At 44.7% G+C, this 15,832-nt stretch overlaps 1 protein-coding gene across 1 annotated transcript in view; it reads left to right on the top strand.

Moving 5' to 3' along the window:
• Window positions 1-15,012, top strand: part of T265_10413 (hypothetical protein) — a gene marked incomplete at both ends in the record, with an annotated part of 77,033 nt that extends 62,021 nt beyond the window's left edge. Inside the window, 5 exons of the mRNA XM_009176779.1 lie at window positions 2,907-3,435; window positions 5,161-5,329; window positions 6,801-6,985; window positions 7,721-8,542; window positions 14,761-15,012. Coding sequence (XP_009175043.1) covers window positions 2,907-3,435; window positions 5,161-5,329; window positions 6,801-6,985; window positions 7,721-8,542; window positions 14,761-15,012 — 1,957 coding nt within the window. The remainder of the gene's footprint in view (window positions 1-2,906; window positions 3,436-5,160; window positions 5,330-6,800; window positions 6,986-7,720; window positions 8,543-14,760) is intronic.
• Window positions 15,013-15,832: the final 820 nt, after the last annotated feature.

Genomic DNA, 15,832 nt, shown 5'->3' with positions numbered 1-15,832 from the left:
ATATATCGTTCAGCTGTAGCACCCTTTCGGTGCCTAACTGCCATGCCACCCGAGAGTTGCATGAGGGCTGGGATACTGCCAGGTTGCCCAAGCCTAGACAGGGGGAGTCGAGAGGTAGGGGTTGGGTTCGAACCATGGACCTTCCGGTGAGTAAATTCGTGCTCTAACCTCTTGGGCCATCTCGCCCCTGTGGATGGTAAAATGGGAAGTGTATAAAAATATAAACTGAAGGTCTGAAAACTACAACCGTGTGATTTGGATCACGCGAAAAAAAACAGAACCGAAGTGTTCTACCATGGCAGTGCCGGCTTCAGTGGTCTGTGGAAGCTTAGATTCAGTTGAAAACAATTGGACACACAGCGACACCAGCTCCGCCGGGAGGGTTTCACATTTGGTTGATTGTGGAAATTAAGACACTTGTTGTTTTTGTCACATAAGTAGATGTAACACAACACAAGTGACTCGAGCTGTGACCAAAATGTCCTTGTTTCAGAAACCTGACACTTCAACCTCCCCTACATGATTTTCTCACTTCGGACGAGACACTCGATGTTGCGAATTGAATAACCCCAGAAACAAAAGCGAAGGAGTGGTCTGTTATATCTTCGATATTTTCGGGTTACTTACCGTCAAAGTTAGCTTGATGCCTACTAGCCTCAGAATTTGGAACACAAGTTAGACGGCCTGAAAACAGAATCTGTCTGTTTGATCCGAATGGGAAATCACGAATGTTTCACATCTCACGAGATGCGACCGTGCGACTGACCGGATGTGACAGACCGGTGGATGAACATCAACTCACCCAAGTCAAAGCTTTCGTCATATTTTCCTCTACTCACAAAATTCGTTCGATATATAGACTTATGCGGATATCATGGAAACCCATACCTAGAGAGTTGCTGTGCACATCTTCAAGATTGGAAGCCTCTGCATGAAAATTCATCTGTTTATTTTGTACATAAATTCGAGTAGTATATAGACTTATGCGGATATCATGGAAACCCATACCTAGAGAGTTGCTGTGCACATCTTCAAGATTGGAAGCCTCTGCATGAAAATTCATCTGTTTATTTTGTACATAATCTAATCCGAAGTATGTAGCGGAACGGCTGTCATCGAGGAAAACCTATGCGTTAATTGTGGTTTATTTGTCATTCATCTGTGTGAAAATTCTGCCAACCTGTGGAGAACACGTGCTCATAGGGTTATTGATTTCCACACCCGACTGACAGTCACATCAACACGGACGGAAATAACCCTTGACGTTGTAAGAACGATGGAAGGGTGACCGTGAGAAGAAGTTTACTGTCTACCTTTATGCACGACATGCACCCGGGGTAATATAGATTTGTAATCGGTGGGAGTTACATCGAGACATTTTGGTGGGTTTCGTTCTGCTCAGTGTGAACTTGTAAAAAATGAGATTGTTCGTCATCGGGATTAGTTGTCAGTTGGTGGGAATAGGAGACATTGTCAGTTCCGATGCGATGCAGCAGCAGTTTACAACTGGTAATCGATCACATGGTTTTCACTCTCCTAGAAATTCAATTGCAAACATTTTTTCACCAACCGAGGAGGTATAATCAGCGCGCAGTTGGGTGGGTGGGTGTTCCTTACCTGCGTGCCCTTATATAACATTTGGGTGGCATCCTTTATCTCAGTATGATTCGTCAATCGCGTTTCCGTCAGTTCATTGGTCCGTTTGGTGTCTGTGTTACGTTGCGGTCCGCATTCCTCCAATTAGGTTGCTTATCTCCGTACCTTCTGTTTCCAATATTTTTTGTCCCTTGCTTCGATTGGCCTCTTCTTAACTCGACTGACCTTGTGCTCTGATTGGTTGGTTGCACCGTCCTATTTTTTCATTAGCGACTGGTGTCCTTGCCCCCTCGGGTAATTTGGTCCTTTGCTGGGCGCCTACTCCAATCACATTTGTGTTCGTTTGAACCGAGCTTTCCTCATCTTGTTTCTCGTACAATTTTGAGCTCTGTAGCTTTGATCCTTATTGCTTGATTAAGGAGGCGAGATGGCTCAGTGGTTCGGGTGAGACGGCTCACTGGTTAGACGTGAATGGTGAGCTCACATCAAGCGCGACCATTACTTCGTCCTGATCGTTCTATAGTCTTTCCAAAAATTGTGCCGCATTGTTTACTGAGTGCTTAGACCCACCTGTAAGATGTTCCAACTTTTCCATAGTTCTTTCGTAAGATTGTAGGTCACGTTCCAGGTCAGAGAGGTATCTCACCTCTGTGTATTCGCGTAAAAGCAGGGAGTGGCCGAATCACCAAGCATCGTTCCCAATATTCCTCTCTCGTAATCTCATGAGATTCCTTTAATTCATTTTTTGATTTTGTTTGTCAGTTTGCTTGCTTTGGCCGCGTTCTGAGTGGCGATACTTAGCTGTGTCGTTGGGTTGGTCCTTGCTTGATAATGGTTAGGAGTCCTTCGTCAGCTGATAGAATGATGGTGCTTCAATCCTTCCTAAAGACACCGTTCCCCAGCCGGAAAAGGGCTTGATGCGTGTGATATCTACACTAACCGACGGGTAGAGTTCACGGGTACATAATCAGCGGTTACCGAAAAAGTGTCTGGAGTGACCTATGGTGGTTTTCTTCTGAGCCGATTGGCGGTGGACGATTTATACACAAGAGTTTTAGGATCCGTTCGTGAAATTCGGACAGCCGATTACGATCTTGTTTCCAAAGATGGTCAGTAATCTCTTCTATGGATGAGTTCGTAGGAGCGATTCGTTCCAGTTACTTCTACTTTAGCATTAGGTTTGATGAGACAACTCAAAACGCCTGATAGCTGAAAGTTCGCTAGACATAATCCCAAAGTAATGTTTAAGTTCAGCTATTACAGTACTGACCTTCGATCACCTTGTGGATCCACTTGCTTATTTGTTACAGCTTAGCTACCGCCGATTTGGACGGCAACGGGATAGCTGACATAATTGTTGGGTCTCCGTATTTCACAGAGCGGAAAGATGACAAAGATCAGGACGACTCTGATTGGTCAGTGAAATCGGCCAAATCCAATCGGCCACGTGACACGTTGAATGCACCGAGAGAAGAGGAGGAGCGTGATTCAGACCCGAATATCGTTGATAGGCTGTGGGGTCGTTTGCTACCCGACATAGGTCGCGTGTATGTCTTTCATGGATTCCCATCTAATCTGACCAGCAACACGTTGGTGAACAGCGACTCTCTCAGGCCTGATTATCTGAGTCGTCCACCAGTGATTCTGGACGGTCCGAAGTCAGTCGGAGGGCGATTTGGTCACTCGGTGGTCAGTATGGGCGACGTGGATGGCGACAGTACAGAAGACTTGGCAATTAGCTGCCCTTATTGTTCTGATCCTGAAGGGACTCGTGAGAAAGGTGCGGTTTTCATTTACCTGGGCAAGAAAGACACAATTTTAGAAGACGAACCATTCCAGGTTAGTTTGATGAGATTTTACATACATTTTTCGCTACGTCGCTCTTCATAGAAAGAAACTCACCACCCCTTTGAATACCATAACAGATAACATTCATCTCCTTGGCAATTTCGTATGCACCACAGTATGCCTTTCCCGAAGCCCGACACAAATGTCCTGGTATTAGACTGATTGAGCAGACCGAAGCTTCGATAGCCAAGCAAAGAGCAAGAGTGGTTATCACGTGATGCTACGACTCACAGCCAAAACTGTCCAGCTTAGCAGTTCGATTCACTGACACACACGATGTTACCAGTCTATGGACTGCTTTTCCAGTCCAGAGCAAATTGGGACCACACTCTAACGGGAAACGTCATGCAAATACAACGCGCTGCAACCGTATGAAGATTCCTGAAGCGGGAGTCTCCCAGAAAAAACGAGGTACATAACTGTCAAAAGGAAACACTGTTCTGGTCGGCGCTGAATGAGCTACACCAGGCCATCATGAATGAGAGATTAAGTTGAATCGCCCGTCAAAACCAAATTCATGTACAAATCAACTTATTTGACGAATTTTGCCGACTTTGTATCCAATTAGGATAAAACTTCGATGGAAGCCCGGGGTCTGCACCAACCTGATGAGCCCTGATGGGAGTAGAATCGCTGTCGGACAGTTTTCAGCAACCTTGTGAGTAGTGTATTACGTCTAGATGGTGTGACGCTTTATTTGTGGTCACTCTCTTTCACTTCTCCTTCATGTGACAACCCAAATAACGAATTAGACAGCAGTCCACAATACCTTGTAATCCGTAAATTCATTAGGTCAGTGCCGAACAACTCCGCCAACTTCAATCCAGACCCTGCTCTGCATTGGATTATTCCGGTAGTAAGCGCCAATTCAACATCGGGTACAAAGTGCTTTGAAGAAACCAACGTTGCCGTTTAACGAAGATCTTGGAGGTATTTTGTTCCCGATAAATCAACCATCAATAAGCACTTAAATGTCATTCTGATGTCGAAATTTTGGATGTAAGTCGAAAGAAAGGAATGTCGTTCACTTACACCGCCTCATTATTTGGGGCACCTATTTATGACCCTCAGATTGTTGCGGATGAACCCTCAGAAAATTTGATGTCACCATATATTTTTTACCTGTACGTTTGAAACAATAACCTCCTATTCCCGGATGACTGCTGGATTGTCACTGAAAGCTGATAACTGTCCGGAGGCCAGCCGCTCCTAATAACCGAACAATTGGACGGATGTGTCACGTGCGAGTTACGGACCAAACGAAGACATGCCCTGATTGGTCAGAATGCCAGTCAATCTTGATCGAGCATCCGTAGCTCAACGCCTTTCGTCCACCCCCTCGCGAAGACTCTATCGCGAGCAACATTCTGTGATGACCCTATGAATACGGCTGTAATAATCTCCCTTTGTTTCCATAACGGGTTGTCTGAAGCTACTGTGTCTTTTAATATCCCATAATGGGCGAGGCAGGAAGCCAAGGACTGACACTGAGTTGCACAACCGTTCATCAAAACAACAATAACCTTATAAATATTTCGTTCGTTTACTTTAGGTTAGGTATTTGTGGCCCCGTGTTGGCTGTCCCTTAGGCAGTGACAATCCGTGCTAGTGAATTACTTGAAGCCTTTAAGCCATAAGTTTTCTCTCTTTCTCTCTCATCCCGAGCACAGGGATATTCTCCGCCTTCCCTATCTTGCCTCTACCTATAGTTATCAGGTTATTTGGCCAGCTGAACTCCCCCGGGCTGCCCCCATCACAACCTGCGGAGATTTCGATACCCACGATTCAGGCCACCGAATGTTCAAAAGCTTCGGGCGGAGCTTATCTGCCGGTATTGATTTGGATGGGAACCATCCTCCGGATCTGATTGCTGGCGATTTTGAGAGTGATCAGTTACGTGATGTATCGCAAGTTCTTCCCTTCCCTTATTGTCCGAATGTCTCCATTTCAGTGGGTAAATCGAAACTGTTGACTTGGATCATCCACGTGGTTAAAGAAAACCTGACTCTAAACATTTTTCAATCGTATTTCAGCAGAACCTTGTGAACAAAGGGCGTGACTACCAAGGCTAGGAGACTGAATTTAGGTCCACATCCAGGGTTAGATCCTTTACTGCTCCACCTGAAGGGAGTCAATATCCTTGCAATACCATCATTCAATCAATAATTTCCTCCACTTGGTGCTTTCTTTGGAGGACGGCTACTCACTAGCAGGTCAAAGCTACGAATCAGAAAACCTGAGTTTCAGCCACATGACACTCGCAACTGGATGGCGTCACAAATGGGACCACCAGACACAGGGAACCGCGGTGAGTCCCCAAACACCGACATACTCCAGTGCAGACACGGTTGTAGAGACTATTCTCGACAAGTCGCTCATAATGGCTTTAAACAGCTGCCGTCGAGTTGGGAATTCTCAGCGACACCATATTTGTCGTCCGAAAGTTGATGCTAGTTCTGGAGTGGCAGTGAGACCTTCGCATTAAACAGATGATGACTGACGTGTCCGGCGTTAATGCACCACTTTAGAAAGGCCCGAAGGTTGTCGATCGAAAACAGATATGAAAATTGAGGGGCACGTATTCTGGATCAATCCGGGTCCTCCCTTCTCTTCATTAGTTCTCATCACTTCGTCCGTCTGGCATGGATTGCAATACAGGTTTAGTTTCTTCAGGCAACCAGCACGAGAAACTCAAACCTAAGTTGGGACATTATTAATCAGGAGAGAAAAACGAAGGGAGAAAATGTTTAAACAGACTAGTTCTTCCACAAAATCCCGGTGAAACAATCCCACATACGAGTGGAAGTTCCATTTCACAACGGCTCCTTTGTGACCCTCTCCTTAAGTTATCTTCGAGATATGAAACACCACTCCAAGACATTAGAGAGCTATCGTTCCTCTGGTTAATAATGAGAGACTTCTGTTGTCTAAGTCGAATGTTAATCGACGTTTATGGAACAGTCCAACTTGTCTGGTTTCTCCGTATAATAAAATGCAACCTTTAGATAACTGTGGCTGCCAACCCAGACAGACGATTGCCAGGAGTCTCATTCTTTCTGCTACATTCCACACACACACACACACACACACACACACACAAAGTGATCCTTACTACATGAGTTCTAGTAATTCATGTGAACAACGTTCATCTGATATTTTGGGTTGATTTCACTGTTCAACTCATCGCCTTGAGAGATCTAACTGCAAGAGTTCACAAGCATGCGGCTTATGAATCGATCGATAACGATTTTCAAATCGAATAATAGGACAGACAGGCAACGGGAAAAGCAACAACAATGCGTCCACCTCACAAAGGGTTGAATGAACTCGAAGAAATCAACGCACTTGGGTAAAAGAAACGAGTTGCAGTCCTGTTAATAACAATAATAGTGATAATACTAAAAATCGTCCATTTGTGACACCCCTTCGGTGCCTAGCTGCCATAACACCAGGAGGAAGCACGGGAGCCGGGATACTGCCATATTGCCCAACCTTAATGAGGAGCGGTCGAAATGCTGAGATTGGATTTGAACCACGAACCGTTCGTATTTTAACCGCTGGCCCACACCAAAGACGTATAACAAGCCCATAAACCTGTTTTGAATTATGTGAAACACTTGATATCCGAGGATAAGCAATAAGTAGCGGAATTCCAGGAATCAGCGTAAACCACTGCAGATTCAATTAACTTCTTGTTGGACTGGATCCAGTCTGTGCACTATTGTACGGAAGGAAACAGCGTCCTAACCACAATACACGAATGGATCCCTCAAGAGAGTTATGATTCGCATGAGCTCACACGGAGGATCACCACATCCTGGTCGTAACTATGACAGATGGGGAGTACTCAGAAACTGGGTGGCATTCTGATATCTGACATTTCAACTCGGATACCTTGCACATACAGCGTCTTTCTAGAAAATTCCCCATTCGGATTCGTGGAGCTGTTCCAATTCATCGTATGAAACGAAAAAAATGCTGTCCAGCAATTTTAAAAATTACGTATAACACTAACTAGTGACTACATGTTTCACGAGCACTTTCTTCTCGTTAATACAACCTAAAGTACTTGTTTTCCTGTACCAATTAGACTCCAGGTTAGTCCAGTAGTCAGCAACAGTAACTCAGTTTGGATGACTAAATTTCGAATTCCCGAACTGATCGTACAGGATACCGCTTTGAAAATCATCACACATGTTCTATCATTAACGAAGCACGTAAAAAGATCCCTTCGACACTTCATCTAACATAGTAAATCTCTACTCTGCATTCTTAGGTTGTTTTCCTTCGAGCTCGTAACACGATTTGGTTTGATTCTCCTGAATGGGATCTTCCATTGGCCAGAACTTTACCCTGGTCCGGGCCAGACGAAACCGAATGTGGAACGCAGTGTCAATTTCGAGTTCAGTTGAGCGTCCGCGTCCATGGAAAACCTAGTCTCCTTCAACGGCACCAGACCGAACAGTTTAAACTACACGTAGCAGTTGACATGGATGCTTCGATTGTGAATCTGGTCTACAAGCGACTGGCGGGTGTAAGCGATATGCAGAACGCCGGTGGCAATGGTTTCATGTCGATGGGTTTGTTAGAGTCGGTCGTTCCCATTACGATCATCAGAGATACGTTGATGAACGCGAACCGTATGGTATTGTTGTCACTAACGCTTGAGCCTCAGTCCGCCCGAGTAAGACCGTACATTTGGAAACCCATACTCCTCAATGCAACAATCACACCAGCTTTTAACGCAATGCCCCATGTTCCTGGACCCAAGGAGGTCAACTCGTGGATGCTTCATCCGTTTCTAGGTGAACGACATTTTGTCAGTCGCCCCCTGCAATTCGCCAATCCCGCTTGTGGTGCGGACAACATCTGTTATGCCGACCTTCAAGTGCGTATGATGGACATGTCTGTGGGTGCCCTGGAAAAATTGGTTGTCTACTTTCGGGAACGTGTGACACAACGCAACCTGACAGTTGGTGTGGGCAACTTGGGGGAGAACGCCTACGCAGCCCAATTACGGATGACCATTCCCCATCAGTTCAGTTTTGTGATCCCCGAGGAGTTGCACTGTCAGTCAAAGGTGCTTCCAGATATTCAGGTAACTTATCTACAAATTTGTCCGATTACTTTTGAAATACCAAGGATATCGGTTTCCTGTACGCACCTAGGGAGTAATATTTTACTCATCACGTTTCGTTTCTTAAAGGAGTATCGAATGCTCACGCACACAAGACAGTGTGTGCTAGTCTGTTGTACTGCCACAGTTCAATGGCGCGATTTGACAGACAAATTGGCTTATCACGGCAGTTGCCATGTGGAAGGCGTCTCCGAACGTTCGGCGTTCTATGGTGTTTAGATCCGCCACATGGCAGTACAGACTGTCACAGCACTTTATCGATGCAGTAACGAGAAAACAGGTCAGTCGGTCACGAATTGAAAGATGTATCTATTGTCCAGTTCTCTAATGACAGATGCCTTTCAATCTGAGCCTCAAATTGTAATGCCTCTGCCTAACCGCTATCTACACGCTGACTGAAACAACGTTTGACCGTTGCAACACTTGATGAATAACAGCCACGCAACTGAATGGAAACACGAGGGGATGAGATATTGCAAAATTGTCTGAGGCAAGTCAATAGCAGTTGAGAAGTTACGGTTGGGTTCGAACCATGGATATTCCGAGATCGAGCTCGCAGCAACTGAAACGACTGTCTTTTAGAATACGATCAGACAATTGGTCGGACGTAATTCACGATGGACCGCTACTATCCCCCCGCTACTACGCCACCCATATATATCAGCTTTTGGAAACCAACCACAATAGTTTTCTTGTGCTAGAGACTTTTGCTTACAAACGCATAGGTGACTTAAAGTACAAATCCTTGACATTCTATAGCACGGACGAACTTTGATCCACGAGTTCACTTGGCTTGAAGTTAAAAATGAAGGTCTTACGAAAATTCCAATGGCTCAAGTTTCCTATCTGAACGGGACTGCATTTTAAAACAGAGTCCCAACCTCCAGGCTAGTAGTCTGAACACTCAAGCGTGAGAATTCGAGCGCCCGACAAGGAGTATGAGTAGCTCTCATTTAAAAAGGGCAAAATGCCACTCATCCTTTAGTCACATTGTACACATCAAGTTGTCATTGGCCTGTCGGGCAACCACTCCTCACTCTAACGTCAATCTCAGAGGAATAAGAAACTCCGCCGGACAAAAGGAGCTTCCGTCTTAGATGTTACGTTGGTGCGGCCAGTGAACGCATTTCATCACGTGATGTAGACTATATGTGATTGAAGGATGAGCGGTGCCACATCCATTCTAAATGCGAGTGAATCACATTGCTCATCCGGAACTCGATTTCGAACGACTGTGTTCGAATTGCTACCAAACAGGAGGCCAAAGGTCCGAGGTTCCCTGCTGGACATTTATAACATACTCAATGTTGGTGAGTTTCAATAAGAATGAAACAACCTTATCAACAAAGATTACCTTCACATATGGGACGAATGCAAAATTCCCGCTCATCCAACTGAAAGCTGTTTGGTTTCGGAATCTTACCTTGTGATTACCAACCCCGTAATATGAGCAGATCATTTCCTCACACTAACTTCTTGGGGACCTCCCAACGTGTTTCCTCGAAAGGAGAAATACTTTATAAAGGAAACTATTCACAAGGTTGCTGAAAATCCGTCGACAGCCCGCGACCGGTTTCGCCCTTCTTGGGGCTCATCAGGTAGGCGCCGTCTCCGGGTTTCCGTCAACCTTATGTTCCACTTGACTGTTTTCGAGAAATACACTCATTTGCAAATCAATTTGGTAATTTGCGATCACTACAATCAAACGGGAGCCCCGACTTCCAAGTCTGGTTGCTCGTCTGCAGTAAAGGTGGCCTACCCGAGTAATTTCATTATCACTGTATTTGCCTTATTCTATGTTGACTGCGTCTCCGAACGTTCGACATTTTCTGGTGTTTAGATCCATCACATGGCAGTACAGACTGTAGCAGCACTTTAATGACGCATTAACAGGAAAGCAGGTCAGTCGGTCACGAATTGAGAAATGTATCTATTGTCCAGTTCTCTGATGACTGATGCCTTAAAAACTGAGCCTTGGATTGTAATATGTAAGTTACCTGTAACTTATGCCTAACCTCTGTCTCCACACCATTTAATAGGCGTTGACTGAAACAACGTTTGACTGTTGCAACACTTGATGAATAACAGCCACGCAACTGAATGGAAACACGAGGGGATGAGATATTGCAAAATTGTCTGAGGCAAGTCAACAGCAGTTGAGAAGTTACGGTTGGGTTCGAACAATGGACGTTCCGGGCTTGAGCTCTCTGGCAACTCCCCTCACCATCAGGATGCCATTTGGCCACGTTAATGCAAACACAACGAAAATTTCGCACAATCGCAAATTTTCAGCTTGTTAGCGCCGAACTAACCATATTTTCCATTTCGACGGTGGTCTGTTTTTTAGCTTCCAACAGAAAAATCCCATCATAATTTTATGATTTCCTACTGGGTAAAAACAAGTCGGAAAGAGGTGGAGCCGTAATTATTTTCTGTACATAAAATTCGGAGAGAACAACGGAATAGACAGCGGAAGTTGTTTTGCAATCATCCGACAAAAACAAAGAGAACATTGAATTGCTTTTATGACAGTTAACTAGACCACTCTGACTGTCTGCCTGTTGAATGTTTATTCTGAAAACATCAGATATTTTGGAATTCCTCTCAACTTAACCGATAAAGCTTCAATTCAATCTCGCCTAATTCCGCCGGCCAAGAATATGCCTAATCCTAACAGGGTTGTGCCTGCACATCATACCGTGAACCCTCTGTATTAATAGAGTGACTGACTGGAAGCTGATATTGATTGATTCAGATTTAACGGATGTCGTTAGATGTCAAAATGGTTTTAGGAACTCTAGCGTGCTACCTTTTGCTGTCGATCTTCTCCTGTAAAAGGAGTCATTCTATGCTGAAAGCCGAGAAGCACTGTACAGCCGTTTCAACTCGCCAGTAGTGCGCATCTCACGAAGCTCCAGCAGGAAGTCTTAAACTCCTTGAACCTCCAGGTTGGTATTTTGAACGATTAATCTTTTGCCAACGTGATCAGCTCGCACTTGGACAGAATACAGTGCCTCCCATCCTTCAATCACAGAAATCGCACCACTGTCGGTAGTTGTCACTTGAGCAGTCAGTCAGATCATTTGGCAAGTTTCCAGAGTCCTTCAACACAGAACGCAGACACCAGACTGCGTTGGCACCGGAGAGCTTTTCCGAGTTTCTGTGATCAAATTAGGGGACTAGGTTATAAAGAGAGTCCTGCGTGTCACGAACGAAATGGTTCTGGCTGTAATCGTGATAATGTGGTATGTACTAGCGTCTGATCTACATCATATCGCATAAAGTTTGTCCCTTCCTGCACCCTTACCTAGTCTATGTTCGTATCTTTCACCCAATTCGGAACGCCTGATGCTCCGTTGAATCCAGTGTTCCGAATATCGACCACATGTGCTTGTTTGGATAAGGCTGCTTGGTTTTCAAAGTCCAATACGAATTTTACATGACAGTTACGCGTATCTGAGTGACGTTGGCTAGAGTAATGCTGTAAAAAGTTTGTCGTCCCTTGCTGAATATCTGAAATTAGCCAACCAGTTGAATACCGTAACATCTTTGTGTGCTACGGCTAGGCAGAAATCAACAGCCACACTCTTTGATTTCAAAAGGGAATTAATTCTTTGTAATGTGCCACTCATAATGTTGTTGAAAATCTGTTAACAGCTCACGACCGGTTTCGCCTTTCCTGTGGCCCATCAGGTAGGCGCAGTCCCCGGGTTTGCGTCAAACGTACGTTCTACTTGAAGCATAATTGCACGAAATTACCGAATGTGCACTCATTTGCAAACTAATTTGGTTTTTCCAGAGACTCACTTGGAACCCAGCTGAACCTCACGTTTGTGATGTTCTCAGGCAACTGAATGTGCGGCACCAGGCCGCCTCATTTTTCAGTCGCTACGATATTCGAGATACCGCGATACATGTATATCTTTGTAATGTAGTACTCATAAGGTTGCTGGAAATCCGTCGACAGCCCACGACCGGTTTTGCCTTTTTTGGGGCTCATCAGATAGGCGCAGTCTCCGGGTTTTTATCAACCTTATGTTCGACTTGAACTACTTCTTGTCCTTGGGAGTAGTACGTTTCAAGCTGAAAATTTCACCAGCCCCCTCAAGGTGATCTTGTTTTTCCCGTTCAGCTCATTGATAAAGATCGCCAAACTGACAAAAGTTAATGTTTCCAGGGAGGCTGTTCCCATTCAGAGTAGCCAAAAACTTTACTCTGTGATCCTTCTTCTGCTGTAGGAAGTTGTTTGTTTGTTCGAATTCAACCTAGGCTACACATGCTTGACGAAATACTAATTAAAATTTCCGAGTCTCCTCATACTATTAATTAAACCAGAAGTAGCTCAAAAGTTTTAGAGATTCACCCGTTGCGTGAGCCTTCTTCCTCGGTAGTCACTCAAGGGGCCGGTCAACACGTGACCACGCGATGTAAATTCCGTAAATGACAGATGAGGAACGTTATGCCTCGACTAAGTGTGAGCTGATCACATTGTTGATCAGCCGGATGCTGCCGGTTCGAAAATCTCCCCGGAGTTCCGTGTGATGCGCGCTGTTGATGTTTCCCTACGAAGATGAAACAGCTAGAGGGAGATTTCAACTTCGTAGCATTGACTAACTACATTTGGGTCTCAAAATGTCGACTGAAACATCCAAACCTCGTCTTACTATCGACAAAATTCCGTCTACCTCGGACAATAAAGGACTAATAGTGGGTAATATAACTCTACTCTTCTCGAGGGTGTTTTCATGCCAGGGTTAGTCTGCAACGTGATTTATAGTTCAATCAAGTTTTCCGTTATTTCGATTTGAGTAGGTGTGGTTTTATGGATTACTAAGAACGTGGAATTTAAACTCATATTTTACGCACCCCGGCTAAAACGGTAATCTACTTCTGAATAGTTGCGAGGACGTAAAAAAACCTGAGGGGACCCAATTTAGACTGAAACTCTGTAAGTTAAAACTGTGGTTTAAGTCGGTGTTTGCGTGCTGTCGTGTTTTTGTGTAAAAAAAACTGCGCCATATCATTCCCCATGGTTTGTGGTTGATAAAAGCCTGTGCATAGTTCCTGCTTTTATTCGATGAACTCGACTTAGAAATATGTGTGTTACTTTCGTCCACATTAGAAAAAAACACCACCAATGGAGCGTGAAGAACACTTGATGCACACTTTGCGCATTCAAATGTGGTTTTATTGCGCCAATCAAATTTCCAGTCTCGGAGTGATTATGACTTGGGTCCGATACAACCGTATGGCCGAGTATGACTTTCAAATCATATTTCGATTGTAGGAAATGGACTTTTTAATGGTTAAGTTTGCATATTTTTCCTTAGTAGCTTTATTCAACCTATTCGGTACTTTGTGTTCGCCCAAATCGAATATACTTTCTACTAGTTTTGACAAGTTAGTGGTTGAAGCCTTCTGTGATTAAATGCACTTGGACCGCGGAGCAGATTATTCCTTCTCCTTGATGGAGGAACGCTGATGGAATTAGTGGAATACGTCTGTCCTGTGAGCAGTGGTTAATACTAATTAGCCGCCTTTAGTCGGAAAACAGCGTACTTTAACTCCTCTTCGGCAAGTTGGGGTTCGAATCTTCTGATGATTCATGAGATAAAGTTGGTTTGCAACAAGGACTAAGTGACCCTCCACAGTGCGTCCTGATTATTAATTCCATAGTAACTCCATCGTGCTCAGGCTTAAATGATTCTGGTTGCGGAAGAACCGTGCTGACAAAAACATGGAGGGATTTGAACCTTACTGATGACTAAGTTGATTGACCTCTGATTGATTCACGCTCCTTTTATCCCTGTCTATTGTCAATAATATGGATCATTTAGCTATCGGATTTGGCTGCCCCGAGAAGAAATGAGCAGAACGATTTATTCGTCCAACACTATGTAACTACTGGCCAAGTGGTCGGGGGCCAGTCCCTGTTTACCCAAGTGAAAACATTGGACGGGGGTTTTTTGTTTCGGAAATGAACCATATCACGTGGCAGTTAATCTCACTTCATCATGCCCCGCCTCAAAATACACACATTAAACCATCACAATAATGTTCGAGTAAACCGAAATGTGTATGCTTCGGCTACGAAAAGGGCTCAAGACGCTAGTTTGGTCATCCAAAAGGTTTTACCGACAATCGACGCTTAAACCACTTCCTCTCGTTGCCTTCCACAGGCAACACAAATATTCCGCGAACTTGGCGATCCACTTGGCTTTACCGGTAGAAATCTACGTCCGTTTGTAGTCCAACTAAACACTGCCGGAGCGTTCCGCGAATTGGATGAACTAGTCAACGATGAACCAGCCACAAGTCCGAACGCATCAGAAGCTAGCTTAGAGCCTTCATCTAAACCATATTGGTCACCATCAGACGGTTCAAGAGGGCCACTGTCTCAAAAGACTCCGTCAAAATCACAGCGGAAGTGATATGTGGCAACGAGGACCAGAACTTGCGAGATAACAGAGCGCCAATTACGTACAAACTTCAGTTGGCTGAAAAAATTGAGGTTTTCGTGGATTTTTCTTGTCTGAGTTTATAGTGTTTCTATTTCTACGGAGGGTACTCTTCATGGCGGTCGGTCCTCGAATGATTTTGGTAGGTCATTTCCATATTCCTAGATAAGTTTTCTTCATGGCGACCGTGAACTTCGCTGAGCACCTGATTTACTGGAAGAACCTCCACAAAAAAGGGCCTGGGAATTTTGAAAGTTGCACCAGATCAGCGGTTTCCAAAGGTTCTGCTACTTTCCAATTGGGGCGCTTTCTTAATTTCCGTGTTGTTTGGGGCATGTGGACGTGCTAAAAGAAAGGGGGAGTTACCGCCCAAGGAGTTGGTGAAAAACTGCCATAGTTCCATGATCTAGGCTTTCTCACGATCACTTCGCTAGCTTTGCCATCAAAACGCTATGCAGAAGGAAAAATGCGATAAACACCCTGTCTAAATGAAGCGTAATCGACACACAGCTATTGACAGCCGGTGTCGACCGCGCACAGGACTCAGGGTGGTCAAGCTATGCATTACTCAGGCTACTCATAAGTAGTCAAATTTTAACGACCTTATGCGTGCAGCCCCCTTTCCCTTCTGCCCAGAGTGAACTTCGACCGGTATTTCGCAAACCGGGCATTTAAATGCTCGCATATCTCGGTTATTCATGTTGCCTTGTTTTTGAGGCTCGATTCTTCGTTAAGAGCAATGCACATAGCTACAAGCAGACAACGAACACCTGACAAAAGCAACGAAAAACCG

This window comes from Opisthorchis viverrini (assembly GCF_000715545.1).
Source record: "Opisthorchis viverrini unplaced genomic scaffold opera_v5_386, whole genome shotgun sequence".
Taxonomy (NCBI): domain Eukaryota; kingdom Metazoa; phylum Platyhelminthes; class Trematoda; order Opisthorchiida; family Opisthorchiidae; genus Opisthorchis; species Opisthorchis viverrini.
Note: the sequence above shows the minus strand (reverse complement) of the source record. Positions and strands in the feature narration are given on the sequence as shown.